General features: G+C 43.2%; 1 protein-coding gene across 24 annotated transcripts in view; it reads right to left on the bottom strand.

Moving 5' to 3' along the window:
- Positions 1-16008, bottom strand: part of dst (dystonin) — a 77921-nt gene that overhangs the window by 12646 nt on the left and 49267 nt on the right. For 20 of the 24 annotated variants that reach the window (XM_037271487.1, XM_037271491.1, XM_037271483.1 and 17 more), the window contains 25 exons: positions 15620-15855; positions 15143-15272; positions 14718-14917; positions 13982-14480; positions 12296-13764; positions 6423-6584; positions 6109-6279; positions 5684-5850; positions 5282-5441; positions 4797-5123; positions 4564-4648; positions 4230-4471; positions 3765-3971; positions 3498-3617; positions 3325-3432; positions 3034-3252; positions 2748-2951; positions 2374-2599; positions 2069-2295; positions 1869-1991; positions 1688-1789; positions 909-1010; positions 634-807; positions 396-551; positions 66-263 (listed from right to left, as the gene is read on the bottom strand). In XM_037271487.1, coding sequence (XP_037127382.1) covers positions 66-263; positions 396-551; positions 634-807; positions 909-1010; positions 1688-1789; positions 1869-1991; positions 2069-2295; positions 2374-2599; positions 2748-2951; positions 3034-3252; positions 3325-3432; positions 3498-3617; positions 3765-3971; positions 4230-4471; positions 4564-4648; positions 4797-5123; positions 5282-5441; positions 5684-5850; positions 6109-6279; positions 6423-6584; positions 12296-13764; positions 13982-14480; positions 14718-14917; positions 15143-15272; positions 15620-15855 — 6014 coding nt within the window. The remainder of the gene's footprint in view (positions 1-65; positions 264-395; positions 552-633; positions 808-908; positions 1011-1687; positions 1790-1868; positions 1992-2068; positions 2296-2373; positions 2600-2747; positions 2952-3033; positions 3253-3324; positions 3433-3497; positions 3618-3764; positions 3972-4229; positions 4472-4563; positions 4649-4796; positions 5124-5281; positions 5442-5683; positions 5851-6108; positions 6280-6422; positions 6585-12295; positions 13765-13981; positions 14481-14717; positions 14918-15142; positions 15273-15619; positions 15856-16008) is intronic. The other 4 variants (XM_037271500.1, XM_037271495.1, XM_037271508.1 and 1 more) reach the window with 1 other exon arrangement.

The following is a 16008-nucleotide window of genomic DNA, read 5'->3' as shown; positions in this document are numbered from 1 at the left end:
CGACAAGAATTGAACGAAGCAGCTAAAGAAATGTCAGATAAATATCTCATCATGTCTTTATATACCTGAAGCAGAGCGCTTTCCAGTTGCTGCTTCCTCTGCTCAGTCTTTTCCAAGATGGCCTTCCAGCGCTGGTCGAGGTTCTCCAGTTTGCTCCTCAGGCAAGAGGCTTCCTCTCCAGCACTGGATTCCACGAGGTCATTCCCTGCTTTGTTCACCGTCTCAACTGTTGACTTGTGAGCCAGTACGTCAATTTGAAGGACCTGAGGAGAGAAAATGGTGAGGAACTACATTAAATAGGGCATCAACAAACCCCTTCCCCTGGTTGTCTGTCTTCATAAAAAATATTGACTGTATGTATGCTCAACAAAGAGATAAGAAGTGAGAATACTTACATGATGCTTGGCCAGCTCAATTTCAATAGCTTTGGGGTCTCCCCCTGCCTTTCTCTGCTCATTGAGCAGCTCCTCAGTGTGGTTCATCCAGGCCAACAGCTCGTCCAGTGCATGCTGGAACTGTCCCAGTGCAAGAAGGCCTCCCTCTAGTTTGTGCTGAAGTAACAATATAAAACACATTTACATGGTGCAGTGACACCCCCACTAAGATATCAACCGTTCTTTGATTTTTGGGCACCTGCCGGCTGATGATCTTCTCATCCAGGTTTCCCCACAGCATTTTAAGCTCGTACATCGGCTCCTGGATGGCGCAGCGGTCGGACTCCTCTGTCACCTTCTTGAGAAGGAGGCCCGCTTGGTGGTTCAGGCGCTCCATCTCAATCTGCAGCTGGTACGACTCGACTTTGAACTCCTTAAAAACATTAAAAAATCATATTGGCAATATAGATATGAAAGCATACATACAAGAACTGCACATCTGCACCTTCTCATTTATTTACGTCTATACTATACCTTGAGCTCAACAATTTGCTGCTTGACAGTTTCGAGGTCTGTGCCCACAGGTGACATGGAGTCCAGTTTGCTCTCCAGGATATCCACCCAGTCAAACATACCCTGCGTGCAAGGCAAACAAAACACGTTACCAGAAGTCAAACTTAGCCCAGACTGCTCTGAAGTAAATCCATATAAAAATTGTTAAAGAACAAGGACAAAAAACAGTCTCGTATCATTTAAAAGGATTGTAAAAGGTAATTTTACAATTACTCATATCAAAGCAGTTGGATGGAGGGACAATTCATGTGGGTTGCAGTTTGATCCAAATATAGTAAAGCAGCGTGGGTGGCGTCGCAATTAATTGGATGCTCATAAAACATTGTAGCTGACTGTGATGGATGGCACTGCAATCTGCCTAGTGTGGTTTTAAACCAACGGCCTTGAAAACAGTCTGGCGCAATGTGAGTTTTCATATATTCTTATCACTGCTGCACAAACTGAAAAGGCACATAATTTAAAAAAAGTTTGACTTTTACAACAATCATTAATCTTCTCCTACAAGACATGCATGGTCATAGAACACCGTAATATATCCAAGTGGGAAAAATTCCCAGATGCAAGAGAATGAAAGTACCACAATAATTCCATCGGCCCTTTGATAAAATAATATCATCAATTTACCAACTAGTCTTCAAAGACATATACTGACAAGTAATTGCATCAATCCAGATGACGTACAAACTTGACATCTTTATCAGTTTATGGTTCCGCAAGTGAATAAGCAATGACCAACGCACCTGCAGGCCATCCTGGAATTGCACTGCACCCTGCATGGCCTCCTCCAGCCTGTCAACTCGCTCTTTCCAAGTCTTGTTGAGGTTTTCCCATGCCGAGTTCACCTGGTGCAGAAACACCACATGAATGATACAAAGCACTCTGAAAGAATGATTGAATGGATCATTAAAAATGATTTCACACCTCATCAATGCTTTTCTTTATCACAGGTTTGTCAGGTTCTCCGCAGGCTGTCATGAGCTCAGAGCCTTGGTTTCTAACAGAATCCAGCTCCTCTTGAAGCCCATCAATCTCCTCTTTAAAACCCTATGGAGATAAAATGCAAAATGAAACCTCCCATCCGTCTTTTTCCCTTTTTATGTAGCAGCTGTTTCTGCGCAGACCTCAACAAACTCCTGTTGCTGTTTGACAACTGAAGGATCCACCCCTGGCTCTTCCAGTTCCCTCAGCAAGTCCTGGGTGTCCTTGATGGTGGCGATCAGAGTGCAGTGATCGCACCAGAACCTTTCGGCGAGGTCCATCACATCCAATAGCTTGGCCTCGCGCTCCTCCAGCAAGACTTGAATATCACTCCATAGGAACACCATATGGTCCATTTTGTCTCGTACAACTAGTGGGAGGAATATAATAATAATAATAATAATAATAAAAACAATAATAATAATGAAATAAAATATGTGAAGGCTACCTTTGGCAGATAATGCTCTGTCTTTGGACCGCGCAATCATCTCCTCGCCTCGCTGCTTCAGGGTCTCAAAGGAAGGCTGCAGTTTCTCCAGGTCCACACTAACACTTTTATTCTCTGTTATCTGCTCCTTGATTTTGTCCACCTCCGCTGAAATGGAGGGAGGCTGATGCAGGCGCTCAGCAATCCGCTCCAAGGATTCCAGCATGGGGTCAATTTTATCATGGAACTAGTGTGGAATGAAAAGGAGTGATTTGGGTCACTATTGTATTGGGGGGGAAATAACTTTTACAATGTAATTATTGGAAAAGCCTCATGATACAGTGACCAGGTAAATGTGATTCAAAAAAATGCGCAGGAAAAAAATGCCTTTTCACCTGAGTGGATTTGGAGATGGCCTCATCTAGCTCGGCTGCTCTCTGTTTGACGTCACTCTTCAATTTGGTGTACAGCTGCTCGGACGTTGTGTACTTCTCCCTGATGGGCAGCCCTTCCTCAGGACTCAGTTCCAATAACTGAGGTCCTGTCTTATTCATCTTGTCTATGTGTGGTTTGTGTTCAGCAATCAGCTCCCGCATTTGCTTTAGAGGACATACATTTTTTTTAAGCAACTTGTAAGGCTTTTAAATGAAGATGTTGATTTTACCACCAGCGCATTCTTACCCTTAGTTCCTCTTGTTGCTGCTTGAGCGTGTCATACTCGATGGCGGGTGGAGGCAGCTGGTTGAAGGTCTTCAGGGTTTCCTGAAGCCACGGTGACAATTCTTCATAGGTTTCCCAAAACTGGCTTGCAAGAGACTGAGCTCTTTCCAGCTGCAGAGAGCGCTCGGAGTTCAGCTGACTCACCGCACCATACTTCTCTACGAGAGTCTGGGTCTTGGCCTGATATGAGACAAGATATTGTTATATATGTAGAAGACAGCAGATACATAAATATTTGAGATTGTTTTTCACCTTTAACAATTCCTTTTCCTCTGTTTTTTTGCTGCTCATGATGGATTTTCCTGTTTTCACTATTGCATCCACGGAATCTTTGTGCCTCATAATATCCATAGAAAAGGCCTAGAAAACACACTTAAGTGAGTTTGGTTTAAAGTTGAACAAATCACACCCTCAAATAAACTGACCTTATGTGCTTGTAGTTGGGCTGCAGTTTGGTCCTGTCCCAATTTGATTCCGCCCATTGACAGTAGCTTACTCTCAGCATCTGTAAGCCATGCTAGTTCAGAATCTGCTGCTTCTTCAAACTTGGTGGAAAACACAAAACAGAATTACTCTCAAAGAAATGGAAGACAGCTAAAGTCGATTAAAACAGAGTGTGTGTGTGTGTGTGTGGGGGGGGGGGGGGGGGGGGGGGCTAGCTGAGGAAAATCACTCCATTCATTCTGGCTCACCTGCTGTGACTTGAGAATGTCTGCGTTGATCCGGTCGACCTGCTGAGTGATGCTGTCACAGACAGCTCTGTACCGCTCATTGTCCTCCGTCACCAGCTTGTCAAGACCTTCTCGGGTGTGCCAGGGAATGAGATCCAGCAGGGAAGTACTCAATTCATTCAGCTTGTCCACTGCAGCTTTTTTGTCTTTCGTCTCCTTGAGCAAAGTCTGGAAAACAGGTTATATCAGTATACATAAAAATTGTGTGGTGTCATCATTGTTGCACATACCATAAAATTGTTGTTGTTGTAGTAGTAATGTAAATATCAAAACAAACATTTGCAACATTGCTTTACTGGATTATTTTATGTCTGATATACTCAATATTATGCATCTAATTTAATTGTTTCATCAGTACTGTATTTATTCACCAGTGTGGGGAATTGGAGCATGCTATCTAAAGATAAAATTATTTTTACAGCTTACCTTTTGAACGTTTTGGGCTTGAGTGAGCTGCTCGCCGATTGGCTCCTGATCCACATAAGAACTGACTTGGGCCTCAGCCTTTACCAGCCAGGTGCTCAGATCATCGTGTGTTTGGTGCAGCTTTGTGGAGAGACTCAAAACACGCTCCAGTGTGTTCAAAACATTTTCACTCATGGAGGTGATCTCAGCATACTTTGTTTTGATTCCATCTAATTTTCCTTGGATAACAACAACCTCATCACCTGTAATAAGAGGACCGCGTATTTATTATAGGGCTTGACAGTGAATGAGTCAAAGCTTTGGCGGTCGACTATTGTACTATGAGGGAGTATACCTGTTGTTTGCTTCAATAGTTCCATTCCATTGAAGAGGGCTTGGTCAACATTCTTCTTCCTCAATTCAATATCATTGTGTAAAGCCTAAAATGAAAAGTACAACCTTAAAACAGTGACAAATGTCTTTGGAGATTAAAATATATTGAAAAACGACAACATTTAAAACCAACTGAAAAATGATTAACTTGACAGAAAAGATAAAAGGATGCTGGGCCCGGGAAGAAGTGTGTACCAGTTGCTCTGCCGTCTGCTTTTCAAGTGTGTCTACTATGTGGTCCTCCACGGACACTTCCTTCAAACGTGCGTGTGCCTCACTGAGCCAGTTCATGAGGGCCACCTCGTCCTCTCCAAAGAGCTGGGCGTTGGCCAGGGCCTGCTGCAGTAACTCGGCTTTCCTTCTGCAGCGCTCCTGCAGCTCAATGTAAGCGGCCTGCGTGGCGTCCAGCTTGGACTGAACAAAGTCCTTGTCATCGACAGAGCTCACAGCTTTGAGCATCTGACCCAGACTGACAGCATGAAACAGGTCTTTACTGCGATTCATTATCTCCTCTTCTATGGTCTGAGCATGATGGGAAGCAATGCGACACAAACAGAAAAGACAAACAGAAAAGCAACTGAAATTGAATGGAAATGGAACAAATGAAAAGTATAAAATATAAAAACTGGATGGATAAAAGAACTTAAGGGGTGGTGCACTGGTGAACATGACATGATTACCTTATGATGGGAGATCTGTTCTTCCAGCTTCGATGTTTCCGTGCCAACTGGTTCTGAGTTGGAGAGGCGCTTCTCTGTGGCGGCGAGCCAATCGCTCAGAGGTTCTAAAGTCTCATGGAACTGCTGAGTGACCACCAAAATGCTTTGCAGTTGCTTATGCCTGACACATACAGGAGAAAAAATAGTAGTATACAGCATATTGATGAATGTCTCCTCTTATTTAGCTAAATGGGGCTAACCAATATATTGGGAAGATTTTATTCAAGACACAAAAATATGCAAACATTCTCAAGTATCAATAAAAACAGGTACACTTTATTAAGCGCAAAATTATATCAAATATATTAAATTAACTTGATATTTATTTATACAACGAATAGACTCAACAGTGCGCACACCAACCTGTTCTCAGCTTTCTTGAGCAGAGTGTCCCACCTCTGCCCAAGGGATTGGACTTCTTTTGCAACCTTTTCCTTATCCACAGACTCTGCCAGTTCTGCAACCTTCCCCCCTTCGCTTTTTATCAGCTCCACTGTGGGCTTACGGTCATCCAACAGTCTCTGTAAGAGCTGCCACAGCGAACAAAGGAGAAGACTTATTGGGCATCATTAAAATGCTCTGAGCGCAGACGTTTCTTCATGTTGGAAAACAGTCAATCACAGGCACGTATTACATCTCCATTACATTCTTAAAAGCTTTAAGAACCGCAATCAAGTCGAACAATAAATGTCATTTAAAGAAGATAAATTGTAAAGCTGTAATTGTTGGAAACAGAATGGTGTTTTATGTACTACAAGTGGCACTGAAAGCACACAAGGCATGCTTACTTTCTGCTCTTGTATCTGTGCCTTGACCACTTTGAACTCAGCAGAAGGAGGCTTCTGATTGGCCATGAGCTCCTCCGTGTCTGTCAACCAGCTGAGCAGAGAGTCCAGAGCATCATGGAACCTTCCACAATGCAACAGGGCTTCATGCAGCTGGGCTGAACGCTCAGCGATCTGTGGATGACAAGGTAAAAATAGATCTCAACCATTAGGAGGTCAGTTTAAAACAGTCTCTTGGATAGCACCAGACAGAAATGAATTTTACTAGGACTTCTTTTTTGAAGTTTTAATGAAATGCTTGCTAGTCAATCACATACCTTTTTATTGAGCGTGTTCCACTTTGTGTTAACCTTCTCCAGGTCATCCTCGAGCTTTTTAGTATTGGTGCCTCTGGCGGCGTTCTGGATCAGCCCCTGACTGATGGAGTTGATGTCTTGGAGTTGTGTCTGCAAAGGATCAATGTCTTCCTTTTGGAAAGCCTGCAATTAAAAGCAAACATTGGATTCTTGGGGGTGCACCATCAGGGGGAACAGATCGTATGGAATGATAGTGGGGACCCTAAAAGCCACTTAAAATGGGCACATGCGGCAATTGAATCAGCCACAATTCAATCAAATGCTATCAAGGACAAACACTTTCATAAGCCTGTGTAACACAGAAATCCGACAAAAGAACCACAGACTTTTTCACACTCGAGATGGAAAAAGTGGAATATTCTGTCGGAATAGTTTGGTTTCACCATTTTGAGCCCATGCTGTTCATACAATCACCATACATGCATTAACACAAAAATTGCGGAATTACAATTAAAATTTATTCATTCATCTTCTGAGCCGCTTCTCCTCACAAACGTTTTTCAACAAAAGTCAGACAATTACCGCAACGTGAACTAATGAAGAAACTGATTTTAAAAGCCTCTTTCAGCAAAGGTCAAAATATTGTTGGTGTTAATGGATAATGCATAAATCCCCATGAAACTTCATTTCTTTATTTGGAAAAGTGGCTTCTATGAGTTAACATCTAAGAATTATATCTCGTATAACTTCACGACTTTTCAGATCCTATTTTTACGCTCACCAGTTCTCTGAACCCATTCATAAAACAATCTCAAAAACTGCCATGACAGTGACTTCTTCCAGATCCTGATGCACAACTTCCCCAACATTGCCAGGTTTAGTGCTTTGTTCTACCATTGGAGCCAAGCTTACAGTGGGAGGCAGCTGCTTATAATCACACAGACGGATGGACAGACAAACTTCCATGCAAAACTTAATTCACCCATCATGTAATCAGATATGTACTGCACAGCGCCAACAACAACCCGTTTGAAGATCCCTATCATTCAGTATGTCATGTTCTCTAATGAAGATGATGTCAGAATGAATGAAGAAGCTATTTTTGGACACCTGTGATGTAGAATAAGTTTTATAGTCTACTTCTGGACAAACGGCATTCAGCAGCGCCTCAATCTCTTCCGCATGTTGGAATGCGTGTAAATCTTTGGGCAGGCAGTCCTCCACTGACTTCAGGAATTCTTCCAGCTCTTCCATATTGTATTGGGACACCACTTGCTGCACAGCGCATGGTTTGGTTTGCTGACGGCTATCAATGGGTAGAGTTACAGAGTTTCCGTAAGTCTCAGGCTGTCTCGCCAGCTCAGTGTCTTCCTGTGATGACACACCCTCTAAGAGCTCAGCTGTGGATAACTCTTCATAGTCTGTTAAAGTCTTCGTATACCACCCGGAGGTTTCGTTGAGAGTTCGAAAGGCTGACCCAGAAGAAGATCTCCTTATGGAGTGCTTGTGTTCTCCACAATTCAGAGTAACCTTTCCATTCAAGTTTACCATGTCAGATTGCACCTGTTGTGGCTCTTGAACAAGGCAACCACTTTGGTAAAGGGAATGATTCTCCCGAGTAGGCGTGAACGGGAATTCATCTTGTCCTGAACTTAGGGACCGAAGCCTTTTTAAGTCCCCAGACAAGTGCATGGCCTCTGAAGAAGAGAGGCTCCTTGTGCCAGGGCCTGGCTTTCTGTGGGATCGTTGAGCATGACGTTCCCTCTCCACAGTAGGACTATACAAGCCAGAGTCTTCTTCGGAGGTCAGAGAGCTGGTCACACTCTGCCCTCTTCTTCCGCTGATCAATCCTGGTCTCTCAACACTACCGGAACATAAAATTCCACTGTGGCTGGCATACTCCCCAAGATTTGTAGGGGCAAACGTCCGCCACGACCGCCGATATTTAGGTTGATTTTCTCCACTTTGGGGACGTGCCTTTGGCAGTACTGTATCTGTCGCTCTGATGACATTCCCGTTGAGTTTGAGTCCGTCAAATACGGCCCGCTCGTCCAACAAGGTGGGTTTACGAGTACGAAGCTCAAAAGAACTGGAGTTGGAGAGGACTCCATTTCCACACAGGCTGCTAAAGTCAAGAGTACGGTGGGTGTAGGGTAAGGTACCCGCAAAGTGGCGGGATGTGAGGCTACCCTTAGAGCTTGAGTCTATCTGCTCATTGAGCCGCACAGTGTCATAAATGGACCTCTGAGGCACATAGCAGTCATCAATGTTCAGGTCCTCCTCCTCCCCCTTCCCCACGCAGGACGGGTTTTGTCTGAGGCAATCTGGTCGGCTCAGCGGTTTCCCCATGCCAAAACATACACTCTATTGTCTACAAAGAAAAAAAAAAGAAATCTACTATCTGATAGGCTTGTTTCAGTGCGTGCGTATTCTTAGAAAATAAAACAGTGCAAATTAGTTTTCTTTTTTAAAATCCCCTATAAATAATAAATATTTGTGTATTTTACATAAAAATAGCGTCTCATAAATTATGGTGCATGGATATTCAAAAGCGCAGTTAAATAAATTATATTCCAGTGCTGAAGTTTCATCGAGGATCCATTTAGGCTCTCCCTTTAGGCTTCTCCCTCATTCCACTGACAAAAGTTAATCCCATTTCTTCTGGTTCAAGGTGCATCCTTTTTCCTCTGAAATGTTGGCAGCATCAATCCTGAAAGTCCCAAATGTGCAAAGTGAAATATCCACGCGTGAATTCCGACAGGCTCTTGGAAAAAGTGTGGCTTATTCCAATGTGTGCTGGTACTCGAAGGATAAACAAAACAGCCTGCCCTTTCTCCCTCGCCACTCGGCTCGCAATGACAGACACCCTCCTGGCAGAGGCTTCCATGCCCCGCCCCCGTTCATTATTCCCACAACATCTGCCACAACTCCATTTGTGCTCGAAACTGCACCGGCAAATGCTGATTGGTCAACGCGACCCTCCAACCCAACCCCCTTTATAATTCCCCCTTTATGTCTGCGTGGCTTTTATGACTTCTAAGTCATCTTTTACATCCTGACATAATCACTTGTCTTTCATGTTGTATTTTTTCTTTCAGATTGCCTGGCTTTCATCACAATGTTTTCAACTGTGTGTAGATTATCCTTTTTTTTCATTTTCTTTTCTTCCACAGGACGGTTGTGTTGAACCCTGCAGATACTCTTAATTACTCTGGAATGCTGAGCGAGGCACAGGTCGCAGGTAATTTAACACCGGCTGCCATGCCAAGTGCAAGAAGGGTCTTTTTTTGTCTTGTGACCGGAGTAGAGAGCAGCAAAGCAGCGGGAGGATATCAAGCAGATGATGACAGGAATTTATTTTTGTTGGGCTGATTTTCAGCGCCACCAAACGACAAAAGGAGCAAACAATCTCAACTTCTTTGTCCCGATTATCACGCATGAGTGGAGATGGAAAAAGATGCTGACAGAGATGAATTACCATCTGAGATCTGACGGGATTAAAAAAAAGAAAAATGTCATTCTTGATTTCTTATACAGTTCAATATTTGTTGATGCTGTCCATAATTCTGTACTTTTAAAGTTTGTATTTTATTTCAGCAAGACCAAAAGGTTAGGGCGATAAAAAACTTTTTCATAAATTTTCCCCGAGCTGGACCATTAATCAACCTCCAACTAAATAGAGACAGAGCTCGAATGACCACTGGACTCAAACTAAGCAATCTGCTAATTTTCCCACATTATGAAGTGTTTTGCAGAAATCTCAAATGTATTATACATATAGACTTTATTTTCCTCAGTGCTATGTTTTGCTTGGCCAACAGTTCTTTCTGACATGCTTTTTCAGTCTACATAATACGTGCACACGAAAAATCATTTCACTTTTGGTAGAAATGTTTTCTTCCAGTCAATTACTTATTGCCATGAAATTGATGAGACAGCTTTTGGCTTTGTTTTACTGCTTATTTAGCAGATGGAATAAAAAAAAGACATGGGTCTGTTTCAAAGTCATTGTAATGGAATAGTTTGAAAGAGAAGATCGTCATCTCAGTCAGTCATTGCCACGGCAACCAGAGATTACAAACATTCATGGACTATAATTCCATGAACCAGCCTGATACCCGGCCACCTCTCTATTAATTATTCCATACTTCTCCTTGAATGTGTCATTGCTGTGTGGCAGTGAGTAATTTTTTTTCTTTAACGTAGATTCACTCCAGTGACTAAGAAGATAGATATTCCATTTTAAATGAAAACAGGCTCTGATGTAATGTCTGAAGAGCACGAGTCACCAACGCTATAACCCCCAGCGCATTTTAGTCATTAGAGTGCGAATGATCACATACAGTACATACAAATAACAGTCCATACAGTATGCACCTTTCACAGGCAAGCTTCTTGAGCTGACGTCAGGCATATCTCTTTCAAAACCTGACCTAAAATGGTAAGAGCCCGTGAAAGAGAGCAACCCAAGAACCCTTCTTCTCTGTTTATTCTTCTCTCACTTAAGTTAGTAACAACTCTTATCCACAGACTACAAATCAGAGTATGATGCCATTGGATCGTTTTAAAGCTAGTGCAAAGAAAGTCTGATTCTGCTTTTGACAACCCTTTGACATAAATGAATACAAAGGGGGTTTTCCCACTAATTCCCAGCTGATTCCCAGGACAAAGAGGGGTTGAAAACATCTCCTCCTACCCAGCAGGAATCCCCCATCCTATTAGAATCTTTGCAATTCAAAAGGAGCTGTGACATTGTGGCACCCCCCCTTTTGTACCCCCCAAAAACAAAACAATCCTTTGACCTACATATTTCCACAGACACATCTGTGTCACTGGGCCAAAACACATCTGTTTACATTGTTTTACTGTCATGTTATTTAATACTGACCTCAAGTGTTTATCATGTTACAGTTCTGAATGTAGGCTAATCCTCTTTTGGGAATACTGCAAAGGAATTTAGAGGCTTTTAAAATATTTGTGTCAAAACCTTGTTAATAGCTACATTTTAGCCCTCACTGATAACAATGACGACATGCAATGAGGGGGAAGTATTCAAAACAGACCTTCAAGATGGATCATGGCTATATGGCTGTGATTACAAGGATGACATGTCTAAGTTAAATTCATCAATAATGATATCATAAAAGTTTATATTGTGTATGGGAAAGGCGTGTTCGTCACATATGCCAGTTAGAAGAAATTTTTGATCCAGCATGGCTGTGCCTCAGTGCACAGATCAAGCTTGGATGAGTTTGGTGAGGGAGAACAAAGTTGGTGACCCCGGCCCTCTCTCAGATCCCAACACAATTAAAATACTCTATGACCTCACAGATGTTGGCCTGAATAAATGGGACTGAGATTCCCGGAAACACACTCAAACATATTTGTCCTCAAAAGAGTGCAAGCAATAGAGGCAAAAACTGTTCACCTCGACATTCGCTTTCTTTCCTGGTTGTTACTTGAAGTGAACACATCAGGAAAACGGAACTTGAAGCTGGCTCCAATGACTTGACATGGCTACAAAGGATGGAAGCCCATATCCATCATCCGGGACTAAAATGACACCCTGCTGGTCACCACCTGGCTGCGTCCCAAAAATCTACCTTCAGCCTTAAGCAATGGCTCTTTTGTTAACGGCTGATTTCTTTGACGAGCATGCAGTCCCTGTAGGATTGTGGCTTTTGTACTCAGAGGGTTCGAAAGAAACCTCCTGGTCATGTGCTCCATTGTGAGTCGGTGCTATGGAAATGATCTGAATATTTTAGCGCTACTATGAAACTACAAAAGTTGCTTAACAAAAACCTGTGATTGGCTTGATTCTGAACCTGAATCAGATTTCTTTTTTCTAATTTGTGACTGTTGTTGTGGAACAAGATAAATGTTCGGGCACGTACCTTAAAAACCTCCAGCTGTTGATTGATAATGTCTGTCTCCATGCCGACCGCTCCTTGGGAAGCTTCCTTGTCTTCAGCTTTGCAGAGATGATCTTCCACGTGTTGAAGTTTTCCACAGAACTCCTCCAGCTTGAGCAGAGTACTCTGCACCTGCCTCTCTCTGCCTTTGGCTCGGTCCATCAGCTTGCCACACTGCTTGCTCAGCGCATCCAGGTCTCTCTTCAGACCCAACAGGTCAGGTGAGGAGTCCGTTTCGAGCATCCTTTTACAGCCATCTCCTGCATCGGCCGTGTTGACCATCAGCGCTTGCAGCTGTGCTAAAAAGCTCTCAATGTTCTCCTGCTGCTCCTTAAGAACAACCAAGTCCAGATCTACCGGAGCCATGTTGTCCAACTCATCATCCAGGTCTGTGAAGCGGGTGAACATCTCCCGGATGCTGTTTTGGAACTGCCCAATGCCCTGCAATTTACTTTCCAGGACCTGGCATGTCTCCTCTAGCTTCTTGTTAAGACTGCTGTATTCCTTTTCTATGCTGTCAGCTTGCAGTAGCAAGTCTGTCACTCCATCAGCATCCGGGAGATCAACCACGAGGGTCTTTGCCAAGCTCGTAAGGTGCTCGACTTGGTTTTGCAGCCCTTCAAGGCTTTTCTGTTGGGCTTTCATGTTGGTTAAGTTCTTACTGCTGTAGGCCTGTACTCCCTGGGATTCATAAGCATCCAGGAGCTTCTTAGCTCCCTCTAGATGAGCCTTAGTCTCCTTGAAATCTTCATTAAATTCTTTAACGGTATGTGAGATCTTTTCCAAGGATTCTCTTTTGTTCTGGAGACCTTCCAATACACAGTCCACTCTTTTAGAAATGCTCGCCGCCTCTTTTTGAACTTCATCCGTGTCAGCGTCAGCCACCTCGAGAAGGCTCCCTGCAGCATTGTTCATCTGTTCCACCATCCCTCTGTGCTTGTCTACATCCTTCTGAAGAGCTTTCACTTGAACTACAGCATCCTCTACAGCAACAGGCTCAACAGCAAGTTTGACTCGACCCTCTTTGGCTTCACACTGCTTCACCCAAGTGTGGAGCTTCTCCACATGCTCGTCAAACTTCTGAGCTCTCTGCAGGGCAGTCTTAAGTTTTTCACCCTGTGCATCGGAGCTCTTTTTCACCTCCTGCCAGTTAGAGGAGAGCAGAGACAGTTGACCTTGCAGCGCCAACTTTTCTGCACCATCAGTGTTTTGCAGAAGCATTTCGCCTTCCCCTGCTATTGAACTGTAAGTGGCTTCTTCTTCTCTGAGCGCCACCTGAAGGTTATTGTGCTCATCCAGAGTTTTTTCAAGGACGTCCACTTTGGCAGAGATGGGCTGAGGTTTCGACTGGTCTTGCAGTTTCTGAGCCAGCCATGACTGGAAATCTTTGGAGGTCTGATGAAACTGCTGGGAGCTGGCGAAGGTTGAGTTCAGCTGCTCAATTTGTTTGGCTGCAGCATGACAAGAAGAAGACTCAGAGAGGGTAGACTTCGTCAAGGCTTAAACATTTGTCACGAGAAGAATGACTCACACTACGATCAGGATGTTAATCTTAACAAAAGTGAGTTTCAACAAAAAAAAAAACCAGCCCACAAATTTAATCTAGCTGTAGATGGAGCCACATTTTTTTTTTCTTAACTCTACTGTCATAAAATAAAAATGACAAACCTGCTCTCTCTTCCAGCTGTCGGAGAGGTTTGCTGACAGTCTCCAGCTGCCTGTCTAAGTCAGCTTTCAGATAGTCCTCAGTCACCATCGCTGTGAGCTCCGCATGAACGGCTTCAGCCTCTTTCAGCTTCCCCCTCTCCTCCCTCAGCTGGACCGAGATGTTGTGGACATCTTCCAATTGTTTCTTCACCGCATCGGGCTGGGTACTGCTGGCTTGATGCCCGCTGAGCTGATCCTCCAGCTGAGCGGTGGTCTGGCCGAGAGTCCTCAACAGCTCTTGGAACTGCCCTGTCTTCACCGCAGCTTGGTCGATGAGGGCATCTCGCTGATCCAGCTGTCCTATAAGTCCTTGCCATTTCTCAGAAACAGTAGTGAGCTGCTCCCTCACCAGCTTCCCATTTGAGGGGTCCTGGTTATCTGATGAGTTTAAGATGGCAGATGCGGCTTCCTTTAGTTGCTCAAACTGAGGCTTGCGGCTCTTGAATTCGTTCTGTAGGATCTAAACAAGAGAAGAAGTAAACCTGTTCAGTTTGTCCTCTTTGATGACTGATTAGAAGAAATACTCTTTTCATTACACAGTAAATCACAGTAGTGACAGTATATAAAATAAAGTTGCATTTTATCAAGAAAAAATAAAATTAGTTTTTTGTACAGTAATATGTACATACCTTATATCTACCTATATACCTTTATTTCTAAAATGTTGTACTTTTGAAACAACTTAAATTGTGTTTACCTGGACTTGTTGCTTCTGCATTTTCAGCATGTTGGGGTCAATAGAGAGCGGTCCAAGGACACTCATCATCATCTCCTTCTCTGACAGCCACTGACCAAGCTGAAGTTGAGTACTTTGGACAATGTCCAAATTTTTGTTGGACTGCTCCAGGTGCTGCTTCCTCTCCAAGGCGGAGCCACTGATATCTGCCCAAGCAGCATCTACAGCAACAGAGCATGAGTCAGCGTCATTCCGTGAAGTGTCCATATCTCACACTGTGCAGCATTTGGCTATCTAAAGGTGTTAATTTAATTTCAAAAAGCAGCTGCTGTGACATTCGACGACGGGCAGGGTGCATTCTGGACAAATCACTAGTCAATCACAGCCTCTAGAGATTTTAAAAGTCAAATTATATTTATGGGATTCCATAAAACAACAATGCTTACCAATTTCTGCCAACATCTGCTTCCATTTGTCAGCTTCTTGTGAGTTTGGATGAGTTTCAATCAAGTCAATGAGCTTCTCCCTCAGCTTGTGGAGCTGCTCTTTCTTCTGCTTCATGTCCTCTTCAAACACCTAAAGAACAAATAAATAATTACAGGAAAAAAAAAATGTTATATGGTGTCTGTCTGTACGTTCGTCCGTCTTTATTGAATCAAGATGAATTGTAATTTCAAGCTCGTTAAATTCGGCCCGAGAAAAAGGCTTGCATCTTTATATGGATTGAAGATATTTACGAGCAATATTCTTGCTCACTTCGCCGATCTTTAATTATATGAAATGAACTCAGCTCATAACAGTAAAATCCATGGATGCATCTTTTTTTTTGAGGATTTAAATACAAGCTGTGAAGTTGCTAGAAATTTTCACAGCATCTTTTTTTCTTTTTTTAAAGAGTACTTGATAACATCTGCTCTGATCACCTTCTGCTGTTCAAGTTGTGTTTTCACTGCATCTTTCTCTGTGGCACCATTCTTCCAAGAAGCTGCTGTCTTTTTCATGTCCTCCAGCCACGTCATCATGTTTTCCGTCTCCTTTTTGGCATCTTTCAGCTCCCGCACGGATCCATTCAGCTCAGCTGCTCGACTCTTCAGAGTGTCACCCAGACAGGAATAGCCCTCATTGACGAAGGACATATTTTGCTGAATTGTCATCAACTCTGAGGATTTAACACAATTAAAACATGAATAGCTTGTCGTTTCTTTGTTTTACAAGTTCACACATTACTGACACAATGGTACACATTACAGACTAATGGGCCCAAACATATTTTCAGAAAGTGAGAGAACAATTTAAGATAAAAGTCGGTGTG

The sequence above is a fragment of the Syngnathus acus genome, chromosome 15, assembly GCF_901709675.1.
Source record: "Syngnathus acus chromosome 15, fSynAcu1.2, whole genome shotgun sequence".
In the NCBI taxonomy this organism is placed as follows: Eukaryota; Metazoa; Chordata; class Actinopteri; order Syngnathiformes; family Syngnathidae; genus Syngnathus; species Syngnathus acus.
The sequence above is the reverse complement of the archived record's forward strand: the minus strand, read 5'-3'. Positions and strand labels throughout refer to the sequence as shown.